Source organism: Balaenoptera musculus, chromosome 6 (assembly GCF_009873245.2).
Source record: "Balaenoptera musculus isolate JJ_BM4_2016_0621 chromosome 6, mBalMus1.pri.v3, whole genome shotgun sequence".
In the NCBI taxonomy this organism is placed as follows: Eukaryota; Metazoa; Chordata; class Mammalia; order Artiodactyla; family Balaenopteridae; genus Balaenoptera; species Balaenoptera musculus.
Window position 1 is genome coordinate 18,980,497 of NC_045790.1, and position 13,391 is coordinate 18,993,887.

Sequence of the window (13,391 nt, forward strand, 5' to 3'; positions counted from 1 at the left end):
ACTCACCAGAACAAATGGCAATAATGAATGGAAAAGCCTTAATGTTAAACCAACAAATGTAAATTTCTATACCCAGAAGTGTACATTGGATCTTAGATCGTTCGTCACTCCATCTCCTTCAGGCCCTGAACAGTTAGTAGTCAGGGCCGCAGAGCTATTGAAAGTTATAGAAATGTTTGAGGTAGGAAAAAGTTTAAAATTAAAAGAGACTTTAAAAATGTATGTATACATACACACACATATATGTATGTGTAGAAATAACTGTCTAGAGAATAGAGACATGTTAGCGGTTAGCTTAAACTAAATAGTCCTTAAATAGTCATGTAATTTTTAATGTGGGATGTAGGTGCGTGCTAAGAGGTTGGATAAGAGGTGGAAGTGTCCTCTGACAGGACCCAGGGCTTGTGAGGGATTTGTATCCCTGGTACTATCTCTGCCAAGGGCCGGCATTGCTCCGCTCTTCCTGAAGCTGACCCTGGAGAGGGAAGGCAGGGGTGAGGCAAGGAAGGGAAAGCTACAAGCTACTGCTGGGAGCCACCGGGGTTCAGCCCTGCCGGGGAGCTGAGGGACAACACAAAGCACGCCCCACAGTCTCCCAAACCAGCCCCGTTTGAAATGGGTGCAGGTGCCCCTGGGGAGGTGAATTCCTCAGCCCCTGGGCAGGCAAGCCCTCCTGCCAGAGAAAGGCCTTAGGAGGAAAGTCTCAGGGTGCAGGAAGCACTGGGGCGGGGGGGGGGGGGGCAGTGAACTGGTCCTGGTGCCAGGGGCGGCATCATCTGATGTGTGCCCTCAGACATGCCCGACAGCCATTATTTCTATTTCTATGATCTGGCTGGGAACCTGCAGTCGCACCCACAGCAGGTATTTCCAGTGGGTCATTCTGCCACCCCACAGGAGAGGAACTACCCACTAGGGAGCACGTCACTTTCAAAAAGTATTTTTTACGTTTCTTGTCCACCTCACCTTGCCTCTCACCTTGCCTGACAGGTGTTTGCTGCCAGTCTTCGCCAAGCGGGTCTCCTAAGTGTCTCCCCTGGTAGTAAGTTTGCTCTTTTCCTGCAAACTATAGACATATGTAAATACACAGAGTGAAAAAGTCATCCTCTTCTTGTTTCTGCATCTTTAAAAGCCATAGTACAGTAGAAGGGCCTTCAATGGCCAACGGATTCCATGCCTATTACACCCAATTTTCCCTTCATGCCTCTCGGTTGGCATTAAGATTTGGGGAATAAGTTTGTGTGGGTGTGAGAAAGAGGCTGTATCTCATCAAAACTACAAATGCCCCCTGTTTTCGTTAACTCCCACATCCCTTCCCTAAGTGTGACCATAAATTGAGCTCTTTACATGTAGCCACATCACTCAACATGACCTAAAATAGATTTCAGTTAAAGATTATCTGTGTGTCAGAACATACTTCCCACCCAGCACATACACCCATAACCATTCATGCCTTGGCAAGTCCACCTTGCTGATTCCTTCTCAGTGTTAGAGCTACTGACACTTGGTTTCAATGTTATTTGCCACTTTCATTGGTGGCATTGTCAGTCACATAAGGTAGGTGACATCAAAAAATTCCCTATAACGAAGAGATATCATGGAGATACCATAACTCTAGAAAATGAATGCCTTACTAGAATTTCAAGTTAGAGGGAAAATCAGGGAAATAAGCAAAACAGAAAAACTCAAAAAAATCTCATGTTACATCCACTCTCCTTTCAGAGAACCCAAAGCACCCCAGGCTTTTTAGAAGTCTTGAACTCTCTCTTTTCCTCATTAAGTTCACAGTAGAATGGGATTTGTGCTAGGATGAAGAGGAACTCCCAGACTCAGGAATCACAATACAGCTCCAAGGCTTTTGACGTTAAAACAAAAGCTTCCTCTACTTGTCTGCTTTGTGAAATTCAAGGGGAAAAAGTTTGCGAGTTTTTCTGTCTGGACCTGCAAATAAAGTTGAAGAAAGCAAAAGGAAATAAAGTTCAGTCAGCCACCATCCAAGGAAAAAGGTATAAGCCTCACCTGGGCTGTGTCAGGACCGTGGGGTCTGGCTTTCAGTCGAGCATCTACAAACCCCCCTGGAGGAGGCATCTTGCTTGGAATGCTGTTGTAGTACGGGTGGTCTGAGCCATCACCCTCCTCTTCAGTCCATGGCTCATCTAGACTCTGCATTCTGTTAAAAGAGGATTTTCAGGGACTTTAGCCAAAAGTTGAGCTTGCAGTCAAAACCAAAAAATCTAATGTTAGTAATTGTTGCCCCAGAAAGCAGAGTTTAGTCACTGCCCCTTTAACCATCTAGGTCTCAGGCATATATATAAAGCAGATGAGTGGTTTGGCCAAATATCTCTGACTTATTCACAGTTCTACCCTTTAGAAAATTCTGGTCATATTTGAAACAGGAAAGAACTCCTTTTTTAAAATTACACTTTAATAAAGAAAGATATAATTTATATGTAAGGATAACCAGTTTCTCAAGGCATAGACACACATTTTAGTACATTATGAAATTTACCCAAAACAAAATTAACTTTAAAATGGAGATTTAGTGACATCAGGGAAAATGACAGAGTAAGGACCTCTGAAAATTCTCTCTTCTGTAATAGCAACAAGAAAGCTAGCAAAGAAAATTTCATAATCAACTTTTTCATAACTCTGGAAATTAACCAGAAGCTTGTAGCAACCTAGAGCGTGTTTATTAAACAAACAAAAAAACACAAACAGCTGTCAGAACAACAGCTTTGTTGCATTGTAACTTGCTTTATTGTCATCTCCATGGTAGCCTTAAAAACCCAAATCCCACGGTCACAGTGAAAACCAGCAGCCTAATAGCCATGGGAGGGGGCAAAAGAGCATTGAGGCTCCTTCAAAGCCCTATTCCCAGAGAACAGTCATTATGACGCTTCTGGTCATTCTCTAGAATCCACCACTCCAAAGGTTGTCTTTATTTGACCTGATTCAGAGCTTGTCCAGGGAACATAGCTTCTTCCCCAAGGTCATTTGTCAAAAACAATTAGAGGCACTTCTTTAACATTGTGGCTCCCTGAAACAGTAGATAACATTTGGGGTAAAGAGTAAGCTAATCAGAAAGCTTAAAAGAAAAGCTGGGAAATAATAAGCTTTGACATAATTCTGGCAATCTAGAAGGCTGCATGTATACGAGGGTTGTTTTCATGGCCAGGGTTCTGTGCCTGCTCAGAAAAGATGTAAAAAAGCTCTAGTTCTCACCTGTGACTGACTTTGAAGCTTTGCACAAGCAGGAAGTAAAAGCTAACGCAGAGTTGTCAGCTGCCTGAGTGTTGAAAGAGTGCCCCAACACACACGCAGAACCCCTCAGCAAAAACTGTGGGACTTAGTGGTTTTAGACATTTAAGGAAATCTCTTCAGTCATTAGCTGTCTAATAAATGAACTGAGCTGTGTTGTCAGTGGCCATATGTGACAAAAAATACAGACTTTACTAAGTTAGTTTAGAAAAGTCATTACAACAAACAACCACAACAAACAGCAACAACAAAACCTGAGGAGGGGAGAAATCTGACTTCCAGAGTTGTCACACCATATTATTTAAAATTTCCAATTTCAACAAAAAATTATGGGATGCAAAGAAACAAAAAAAAATTGGCTCATACACAAGAAAAAAAAGCAATCAACAGAAACTGTCCCTGAGGAAACTCAGGTTTTGGACTAACTAGACAAAGACTTTAAATTAGCTACTTTTAATATGTTCTGAGAACTAAAGGAAACAAAAAATCAAACATGACAATGCTGTCTGACCAAATGGGGAATAACAAAGAGATTCAAACCTAGACACCTCATAATCAAACTGATTAAAGCCAAAGAGAAAGAATCATGAAAGTAGCAAGAGAGAAGCAGCTCTTCATATACAAAGGATCCTCAATAATATTAACAGTGGATTTCTTATCAGAACCAATGGAGGCCAGAAGGCAGTGAGATGTCACATTCCAAGTACCAAAAGAAAAAGACTATTTACCAAGATCTCTATATAGGCATAGTTTGTTTTATTGTGCTTCACTTCATTGCATTTCACAGATTTCACAATTTGCGTGTTTCACAAATTGAAGGTTTGTAGCAACACTGCACTGAGCAAGTTTTCAGTGCCATTTTTCCAACAGCATTTGCTCACTTCCTGTGTCTGTGTCACGTTTTGGTAATTTTCACAATATTTCAAACTTTTTCATTATTCTTATATTTGTTACGGTCATCTGTGATCAGTCATGTCTGACGTTACTATTGTAATTGTTTTGAGGTGCCACAAACTTCATCCATATAAGATGGCAAACTTAATCAATAAATGTGTGTTCTGACTGCTCCACCAACTGACTGTTCCCCCATCTTTATCCCTCTTCTCTGGCCTCCTTATTCCCTGAGACACAACAGTATTGAAATTAGGCCCATTAATAACCCTGCAATGGCCCCTAAGTGTTCAAATGAAAGGAAGAGTCATATGTCTCTCACTTTAAATCAAAAGCTAGAAAAGATTAAACTTTGTGAAGAAGGCATGTCAAAAGCTGAGACCGCCCAAAAGCTAGGCTTCTTGTGCCAGTTAGCCAAGTTGTGAATGCAAAGGAAACATTCTTGAAGGAAATTAAAAGTGCTACGCTAGTGAACGCATGAATGATAAGAAAGTGAAACAGCCTTATTGCTAATATGGAGAAAGTTTTTATTGGTCTGGATAGAATATAAAACCAACCACGACATTCCCTTAAGCCAAAGCCTAATGCAGAGCAACGCTCTAACTCTCTTCAATTCTATGAAGGCTAAGACAGATGAGGAAGCTGCAGAAGGAAAACTTGAATCTAGCACAGGTTGGTTCATGAGGCTGAAGGTAAGAAGCCATTTACATAACATCAAAGAGCAAGGTAAAGCAGCAAGTGCTGATGCAGAAGCTGCAGCAGGTTATCCAGAGGATCTAGCTAAGATAATTAATGAAGGTGGCTACACTAAACAACAGATTTTCAGTGCAGATAAAATAGCCTCATATTGGAAGGGGATGCCATCTAGGAATTTCATAGCTAGAGAGAAGTCAATGCCTGGCTTTAAAACTTCAAAGGAGAGGGGTGGGATAGGGAGGGTGGGAGGGAGGGAGATGCAAGAGGGAAAAGATATGGGAACATATGTATATGTATAACTGATTCACTTTGTTACAAAGCAGAAATTAACACACCATTGTAAAGCAATTATACTCCAATAAAGATGTTAAAAAAAAAAAAAACTTCAAAGGACAGACTGACTCTCTTGTTAGGGGCTAATGCAGCTGGTGACTTTAAGTTGAAGCCAATGCTCATTTACCATTCTGAAAATCCTAGGGCCCTTGAGAATTACGCTAAATCTGCTCTGCTTATGCTCTATAAATGCAACAACAAAGCCTGGATGACAGCACATCTGTTTACAGCACGGTTAACTGAATATTTCAAGCCCACTATTGAGGCCTACTGCTTGGAAAAAAAGATTCCTTTCAAAATATTACTACTCATTGACAATGCACCTGGTCACCCAAGAGCTCCGATTGAGATGCCAATGAGATTAATGTTGTTTTCATGCCTGCTAACACAACATCTATTCTGCAGCCCATGGATCAAGGAGTAACTTCAATTTCAAGTCTTATTATTTAAGAAATGCATTTCATAAGGCTGTAGCTGCCACACGTAGTTATTCCTCTGATCGATCTGAGCAAAGTCAATTGAAAACTTCTGGAAAGGATTGACCATTCTAGATGCCATCAAAAACACTCATGATTCATGGAAAGAGGTAAAATCATCACCCTTAACAGGAGTTTGGAAGAAGTTAATTCCAACCCTCATGGATGACTTTGAGGGGTTCAAGACGTCAGTTGAGGAAGTAACTGCAGATGTGGTGGAAATAGCAAGAGAACCAGAATTAGAAACGGAGCCTGAAGATGTGACTGAATTGCTGGAATGTTATGATAAAAATTTAATGGATGAGGAGCTGCGTCTTAGGGATGAGCAAAGAGAGGGGTTTCTTGAGATGGAATCTACTCCCGGTGAAGATGCTGTGAAGATTGTTGAAATGACAACAAAGGGTTAGAATGTTATATAAACTTAGTTGATAAGCAGTGGCAGGGTTTGAGAGGAGTGACTCCAATTTTGAAGGTAATTCTGTGAGGGAAATGCTATCAAACAGCATCGCATGCTACAGAGAAATCATTCATGAAAGGAAGAGTCAATCAGTGTGGCAAAATTCATCGCTGTCTTCTTTTAAGAATATGTCACAGTCACCCCAACCTTCAGCAACCATCACCCCTGATCAGTAAGCGGCCAACACTGAGGCAAGACCCTCTACCAGCAAAAAGGTTGCAACTCGCTCAGATGATGGTTAGCAATAAAGTTTTTAGCAATAAAGTGTTGATAATTAAGGTGTGTACATTATTTTTTAGACATAATACTATTGCATACTTAATAGACTACAGTATATTGTAAACATAACTTCTAAATGCACTAGGAAACCAAAAAATTTGTGTGACTTGCTTTATTGTGATATTCACTTTATTGCAGTGGTCTGGAACCAAACCCTCAATATCTCTGAGATATGCCTGTACCCAGCAAAACTATCCTCCAAAATGAATCAAAAGTTAAAACAGTGCCAGATATATAAAAACCTAGAAAATTCATCACTAACAAATCTGCACTATGAAAAAATACTAAAGGAAGTACTTCAGGCTAAAATGAAAGCCACTAAACAATAATTCATGTCACATGAAAAAATAGAGGGTAATGGTAAAGTTAAAAACATAGGCAAATATTAAAACAGTATAAATGTAGTTTTTGTCCATAACTCTTTTCCTCTCCTCTCTGATTTAAAAGACAACTGAATAAAGCAATAATTATAAATCTGTGTTGATAAGCACTCAATGTATAAATATGGAATCTTCATAACATAACAGCACAATGGAAGGTAGAGAAATAGAGCCACATAGGAGCAAAGTTTTTGTATACTATTGCAATTAAATTGGTGTTAATCTGAACTAAATTGTTACGAATTAAGATGTTAGTTGTAATCCCCAGGGCAACAACTAAGAAAATAACTTTTAAAAGACACTTAAAAAAAAAGAAAAGAAATGAAGGTAATGAAAAGAGTTCACTCATAAAATATTTATTTGACACCAAAAAAAAGCAGTTATGGAGAAACAAAGGGACAAAAACATGACATAACACATATAGAAAAAAATAGCAAAATGTCAGGTAAAATCCTAATTTATCAGTAATTACATTAAATGTAAATACATTAAACACTCCAATTAAAAAACAAAGACTGGCAGAATGGATTTTTAAGATAACGTGGTCTAACTATATGCTTTCTAAAAGAGACACATTTTAGATTGAAAGACATTTTAGATTTAAAACACATTTTAGATTTAAAGATTTAGGTTGAAAGTAAAAGGATGTAAAAAGGTATTTCATGCAAACAGTAACCAAAAGAGAGCTGTGGTAACTCTACTAATATCGGACAAGATAGACTTCAAGACAAAATTTTTACTAGAGACAAAGATAAAACAGCAACCAGTCAAGAAGATACAATAATTATAAAGCTATATGTACCTCACAACAGACCCTAAACTATATGCAGCAAAATCTGACAGAATCAAAGGGAGAAATAGTGCAGTACTAATATTTGAAGACATCAATACCCACTTTCAATAATGGATAGAAAACCAGAGAGAAGATTGGGAAGTAGAAAATTGAACACTATACATCAACTAGACCTAACAGACATCTATAGAACACTCCGTTCAATAACAGAATATAAATTTTTCTCGAGTCCACATGTAACATTCTCCAGGATAGACCATATGTTAAGCCACAAAACAAGACTCAAAATTTTTAAAAGATTAAAATCATACAACATATGTTTTCAGACCATAATGGAATTAAAGCAGAAATCAATACTAGAAAGAAACTTGGGAAATTCACAGATATGTAGAAATTAAACAACACATGCCTAAATAACAAATGGATCAGAAAATAAATCACAGGGAAATGGGAAGAAACTTTCAGATGAATAAAAACAAAAACAACATACCAATACTTATGGGCTGAATGTAAAGCAATGCTTAGAGGGAAATTTATGAACTGTAAATGCCTATATGATAACAGACAATCTCAAATCAATAACCTGACCTTCTACTTTAATACACTAGAAAATAAGAGCTAAACCCAAAGCAAGCAGAAGGAAGAATAATAAATATTAAGGTGGAAATAAATAAAATAGTTAGTAGAAAATCAATAGAGAAAAGCAATGAAACCAAGAGTTGGTTCTTAGAAAGGTCAACAATATTGACAAAGCTATAGCTAGACTGACCAAGGAAAAAGAGAGAAGACTCAAATTACCAAAACTAGGAAGGAAAGAGGAAAGACTGCTACCAACCACACAGAAATTAAAAGGATTATAAGAGAAACTATTAAAAATCATATGCCAACAAATTAGATAACCTAGATGAAATGGAAAAATTCCTACAAAGACTCAATCCACCAAAAATGACTCAAGAAGAAATAGAAAGTCTAAACAGAACTGTAACAGATAAAGAGATTAAATTAGTAATCAAAATCTTGCATCCCAAGAAAAGCCCAGAATCATACGGCTTCTTGGTGATTTCTATCTGACATCTAAAGGAGAATTAACAGCAATTCTTCATAACTCTTCCAAAAAAATAGAAGAGAACAGAAGTTTCCAAACTCAGTCTATGATGCCAGTATTACCCTGATATGAAAACCAGACAAAGATACCACAAGAAAAAAATAACAAAACTGCAGACCAATATCTCTTATGAATATGGATGGAAAACAAAATACTAGCAAACCAAGTCCAGCAACATACAAAAAGAATCATACACCATGACTGAGTGGGATTTCTTCCAGCAATGTAAGATTGGTTCAACGTTCAAAAATCAACTAATGTAATATGTCATACCATTAGAATAAAAACAAATACCAAACACTCATCTCCGTAGACACAGAAAAATCATTTGACAAAATCCAACACTTTTCCATGATAAAAACCCTCAAAAAACTTGGAATAGAAGGGCAATTTCTCAACCTGAAAAAGCATCTATGAAAAGCCCACAGCTAAGAACACAATTAATGGTGAAAGTCTGAATGCTTTCCTCCTAGAATCAGGAACATGACAAGGTTGTCCAGTCTTTCCACCTCTATTCATTGTACTAGAGATTCTAGCCAGGACAATTAGATAATAAAAAGAAATAAAAGAATTCAGATTAGGAAGTAAGAAGTAATAAAACTATATTTATTTGCACAGGACATGATCTTGTATATAAAAAATACTAAGGAATACACACACACACACACACACACACACACACACACACACAAATGATTAGAGCTAATAAATGAATTCTGTAAGTTTGCAGGATACATAATGAATATTCAAAGATCAATTGTATTTTTATACATTAACAATGAAAAAATAAAATTAACAAGCAATTCCTTTTATTATAGTGTCAAAAAGAACAAAAGATTTATTCTTTTGGTAGTAAAAATTATCAAAGCAAGTGCAAGACTTGCACACTGAAAATTACAAAACACTGTTGAAAGAAAATAAAGAAACTCTAAATAAATGGAAATACATCCTGTGTTCAGGGATTGGACGACTAAATATTGTTAAGATGGAAGTACTCCTCAAATTGGTCTACGGATTCAAGACAATCTCTATAAACATCCCAATTGCCTTTTTTGTAAAAGTAGACCATAAAATTTATTTGAAATTGCAAGGGGCCCAGAATAGTGAAAACAATCTTGACAAAGAAGAATGTAGTTGGAGGACTTATACTTCCTGATTTCAAACTAACTATAAAGCTATACTACTCAAGGCTATGTGGTACTGGCATAACGATAGACATATAAATCAATGGAATAGAATTAAGAGTCCATAAATAAACCCATACATTTATGGTCAATTGATTTCAACATGGATGCCCAGACAATTCAATGTGTGAAATAGTGTGAAATAGTCTTTTCAACAAATGGTGCTGTGACAACTGGTTAGCCATTTGTGAAAGAATGAAGTTGGACCCTTACCTCACACCATATACAAAAATTAAGTCAAATGGATGAAAAACCTGAAAGTAAGAGTTAAACTTAAAAGAAAACATAGATGTAAATCTTCATGACCTTGGATCAGGCAATGCTTTCTTACATATGACACCAAAAACAAAAGCAACCAAAGAAAAAATAAGTACATTAATTGGACTTCATCAAAATTAAAAACTATTGTACGTCAAAGGACATTATTAAAAAAAATGCGAAGACAACACAAAAAATAGGAGAAAATATCTGCTAATCATATAATGTGAAAAGACACTTGTATCTACAATATATAAAGAACTTCTATACAAGTCAACAATAAAAAGACAAATAACTCAATCTTAAAAATGAGCTAAGGATTTGAGCAGACCTTTCTCCAAAGAAGATATACAAATAGCCAATAAGCACATGAAAAGATGCTTGACATCATTAGTCAACAAGAAAATGCAAGTCAAAACCACAATCAGAGACCACTTTGTACTCACTAGGATAGCTAGGACAATAACAAATGTCGGTGAAATTGGAACTTTCATACATTGCTGGTGAAAATATAAAATGGTACAGCCACTTTGGAAAACAGTTTGGTAGTTTCTCAAAATTTTAGCATAGAGTTACCATATGACTGAGCAATTTATCTCCTAGTTATATACCCAAGAGTATTGAAACATCTGTCCACACGGGAACTTGTACACATCTTCATAGCAGTGTTATTCATAAGAACAAAAAGGTGAAAATAACCCAAATGTCCATAAACTGATGAATGAATACACAAAAGGTAACATATGCATACAAAAGAATATTATTCAGCCCTAAAAAAAAATGCCATACTGATACATGCTACTATATGGATTAACCTTGAAAACATTCCAATAAGTGAAAGAAGTCAGGCACATATTGTATGATAATATTTATATAAAATGTCCAGAATTGGCAAATCAATAAAGACAGAAAGTAGAGTAGTGGCTGTCTGGGGAAAGGGGGTTGGAAAATGGGGAGTAACTGCTAATGAGTATGGGGTTTCTTTCTGGGGTGATGCAAAATGTTCTGGAATTAGATAGTGGTGATGATTGTACTCGTGCTATCTTTGACAATACTAAATACCACAGAACTATATATTCTTAAAGGGTAATTTTATCATAAATAAACTATATATCAAATTTTTTAAAAATAATAAATGGAGCTTTGGCTACATTTGAATTCTTTTTCATTGCCTTCTCTGGTTTTGTGTTGAAAATAACTTTGGATTTCTGCAAGAAAAATCAGAGGAAAAAATCTTCTAAGGAAAATCATACCATAACAAAAAACCCATTCATTTAAAAGCATTATTTTTTATTTCCAGTTGGAGATGGGCGATGAATCCAGATCACAGAGTCTCTCCCCCAATAATTAATACAATGAACAAAAAATACCTCACGAATAAGTAAAGCCATCCACTCACTAGCAGCAAGAGAAGAAGGAAAGAGGAAGTCATGTGCCACCAACATGAAACTTTGAGATGCTGGGGCAGCTTGCTGGGTCCTAATGCTGCCCCACTCACTCCACGCTCACCTGTCCCCAGCTCTACTCTGAGGAATGTGGACAAAGAAGCTGACTGTGCCAATTCTCATACCTCCAGTTCATGCCCAATTTGAAGAGAAATGGCCTGAGCAAGTGAGCAGAAAACCCAAGGAGAACTGCTCACAAATAGAACCTCCTGTGTTTCTGGCCCCTGGGAAATCTAGAAGGAAAATGGGCCAGTGCCCTCCACAGTCCAGGGTCCCCATAACAGGGCAGGGAGGGGAAGAGGGACATGGCAGCTGGAAGCAAAGTGCATTCTCTCATGGCCCAGGATGTCCCCAGCTGGGACAGAAGGTGGTGCATTCCTACCTGCTCCCTGGATCTCAGACCTGCTCAGTGGACACAACAAGCAGCTTGTCAGACAAGATGAGACTGATGTCAGGGAACACAGGTCCCCTTGTTCCTGCTCTGCTTTAGAAATGTTATACCATTACTTGCATATTGGGTTGAAAGTTTTCTCGGTAGATAAGATCTCTCTACTTCATTCTCTTTCCCCAAAACTTCTTCAAACTTTACTATATAGAAACATATACAGGACTTCATACCTCAAGTATATTCCTGGAGAAGCATGGTAGTTCAATTAACTCCCCCCACTCATTTTTTGACATAGTATTTTAATAGGATTTATTTGACTTCTTTGCAACATTTCAAAAGTACAGAAAAGCCTAAATTAATATAAAAGCCACCTACACATCCACCACTGAGATTAAACAAGTGTGAACATTTTGCTATATTTGATACCTTTTTTTTAAAGAAATAAAACTTGTCAAACTTGCTTTGGATGAAAAAATACGTGATATTAACTGTAAAATGCTAATGGTAGAATCTAGACGGTGGGTATACAGGTGTTCCTTGCAAATTCTTTTTGTATATTGGAACACTGTTGTTATAAAATGTTAGGGAGGAAATACACTTAACAAAATCAGTTAAAGCCCACCCATGTCCCTGTCATCCTCAGATGTCCTAGAGTTGGTATGTAATATTCTTGCATGTTTTTATACTCTTTATACACATGCACTTATCCATAAACTATATATACAATTGTTTATGTGTTTTTAAAATTTCCATAGATGGTTCATATCCTTTTTCACTCCATTTAAAGTATTTGAGATTAATTCTGGTAATACACATATACTGATGAATTCTGTTTAATGACTATGTCCCATTATAATATAAAATTTAGAACTTTTTGTTCACCCACTCTCCTGCCAAGGGCTATCGGGTTCCCTCCACTTTCTAACTTTTTTTTCACACAACTTGTATGAGTTTGCAGAAGTCTTTACCAACCGGGAAAAAATGGGGCCTTCACAGGCACCTCCAGAATGAATGTCTTAACAGAAATTTTCCAGTGGATGAAGGAAAAAAAATTAAAAGTCTCTTTGAAGAAAGGTGAAGACTTCAGAGAGATGAAAGGAGACTTCATAATAATGAAGGTAGAAGTAGGCACTGCCTTCACAACTAAGTCCTGGGATGTGGCTGCAGAAGTTGGAGAAAATATAAAAAGTAAATTCAGGAGAAATAAAGTTTTATTGACAGCGAACACACCATTGTAATAGGCTTTCAGTAGGACAGGTGACTGAATAACCAACATGCCCCATATTATTTTTTTTTAATGCTGCATGGAATATTCTTATGTCCTAAGGAAACTCAAGGGTAGACTCTGAACATTTTTTATAATAAACTAAACATCTCACAATTCCTGTTTACATTTACTATTTCAGTTAACACTTAAAATACTGCCAAGCCACTATTATTCCTATTTTACA

General features: G+C 37.1%; 1 protein-coding gene across 2 annotated transcripts in view; it reads right to left on the reverse strand.

The window, feature by feature from the left end:
- Window positions 1–13,391, reverse strand: part of SHC3 (SHC adaptor protein 3) — a 145,759-nt gene that overhangs the window by 32,802 nt on the left and 99,566 nt on the right. Inside the window, exons 8-9 of one of the 2 annotated variants that reach the window (XM_036854312.1) lie at window positions 2,017–2,167; window positions 976–1,063 (exon numbers count right to left, since the gene is read on the reverse strand). In XM_036854312.1, the coding sequence (XP_036710207.1) occupies window positions 976–1,063; window positions 2,017–2,167 (239 nt within the window). Of the gene's footprint in view, window positions 1–963; window positions 1,064–2,016; window positions 2,168–13,391 lie in introns of both variants that reach the window. The other variant, XM_036854311.1, reaches the window with a different exon arrangement.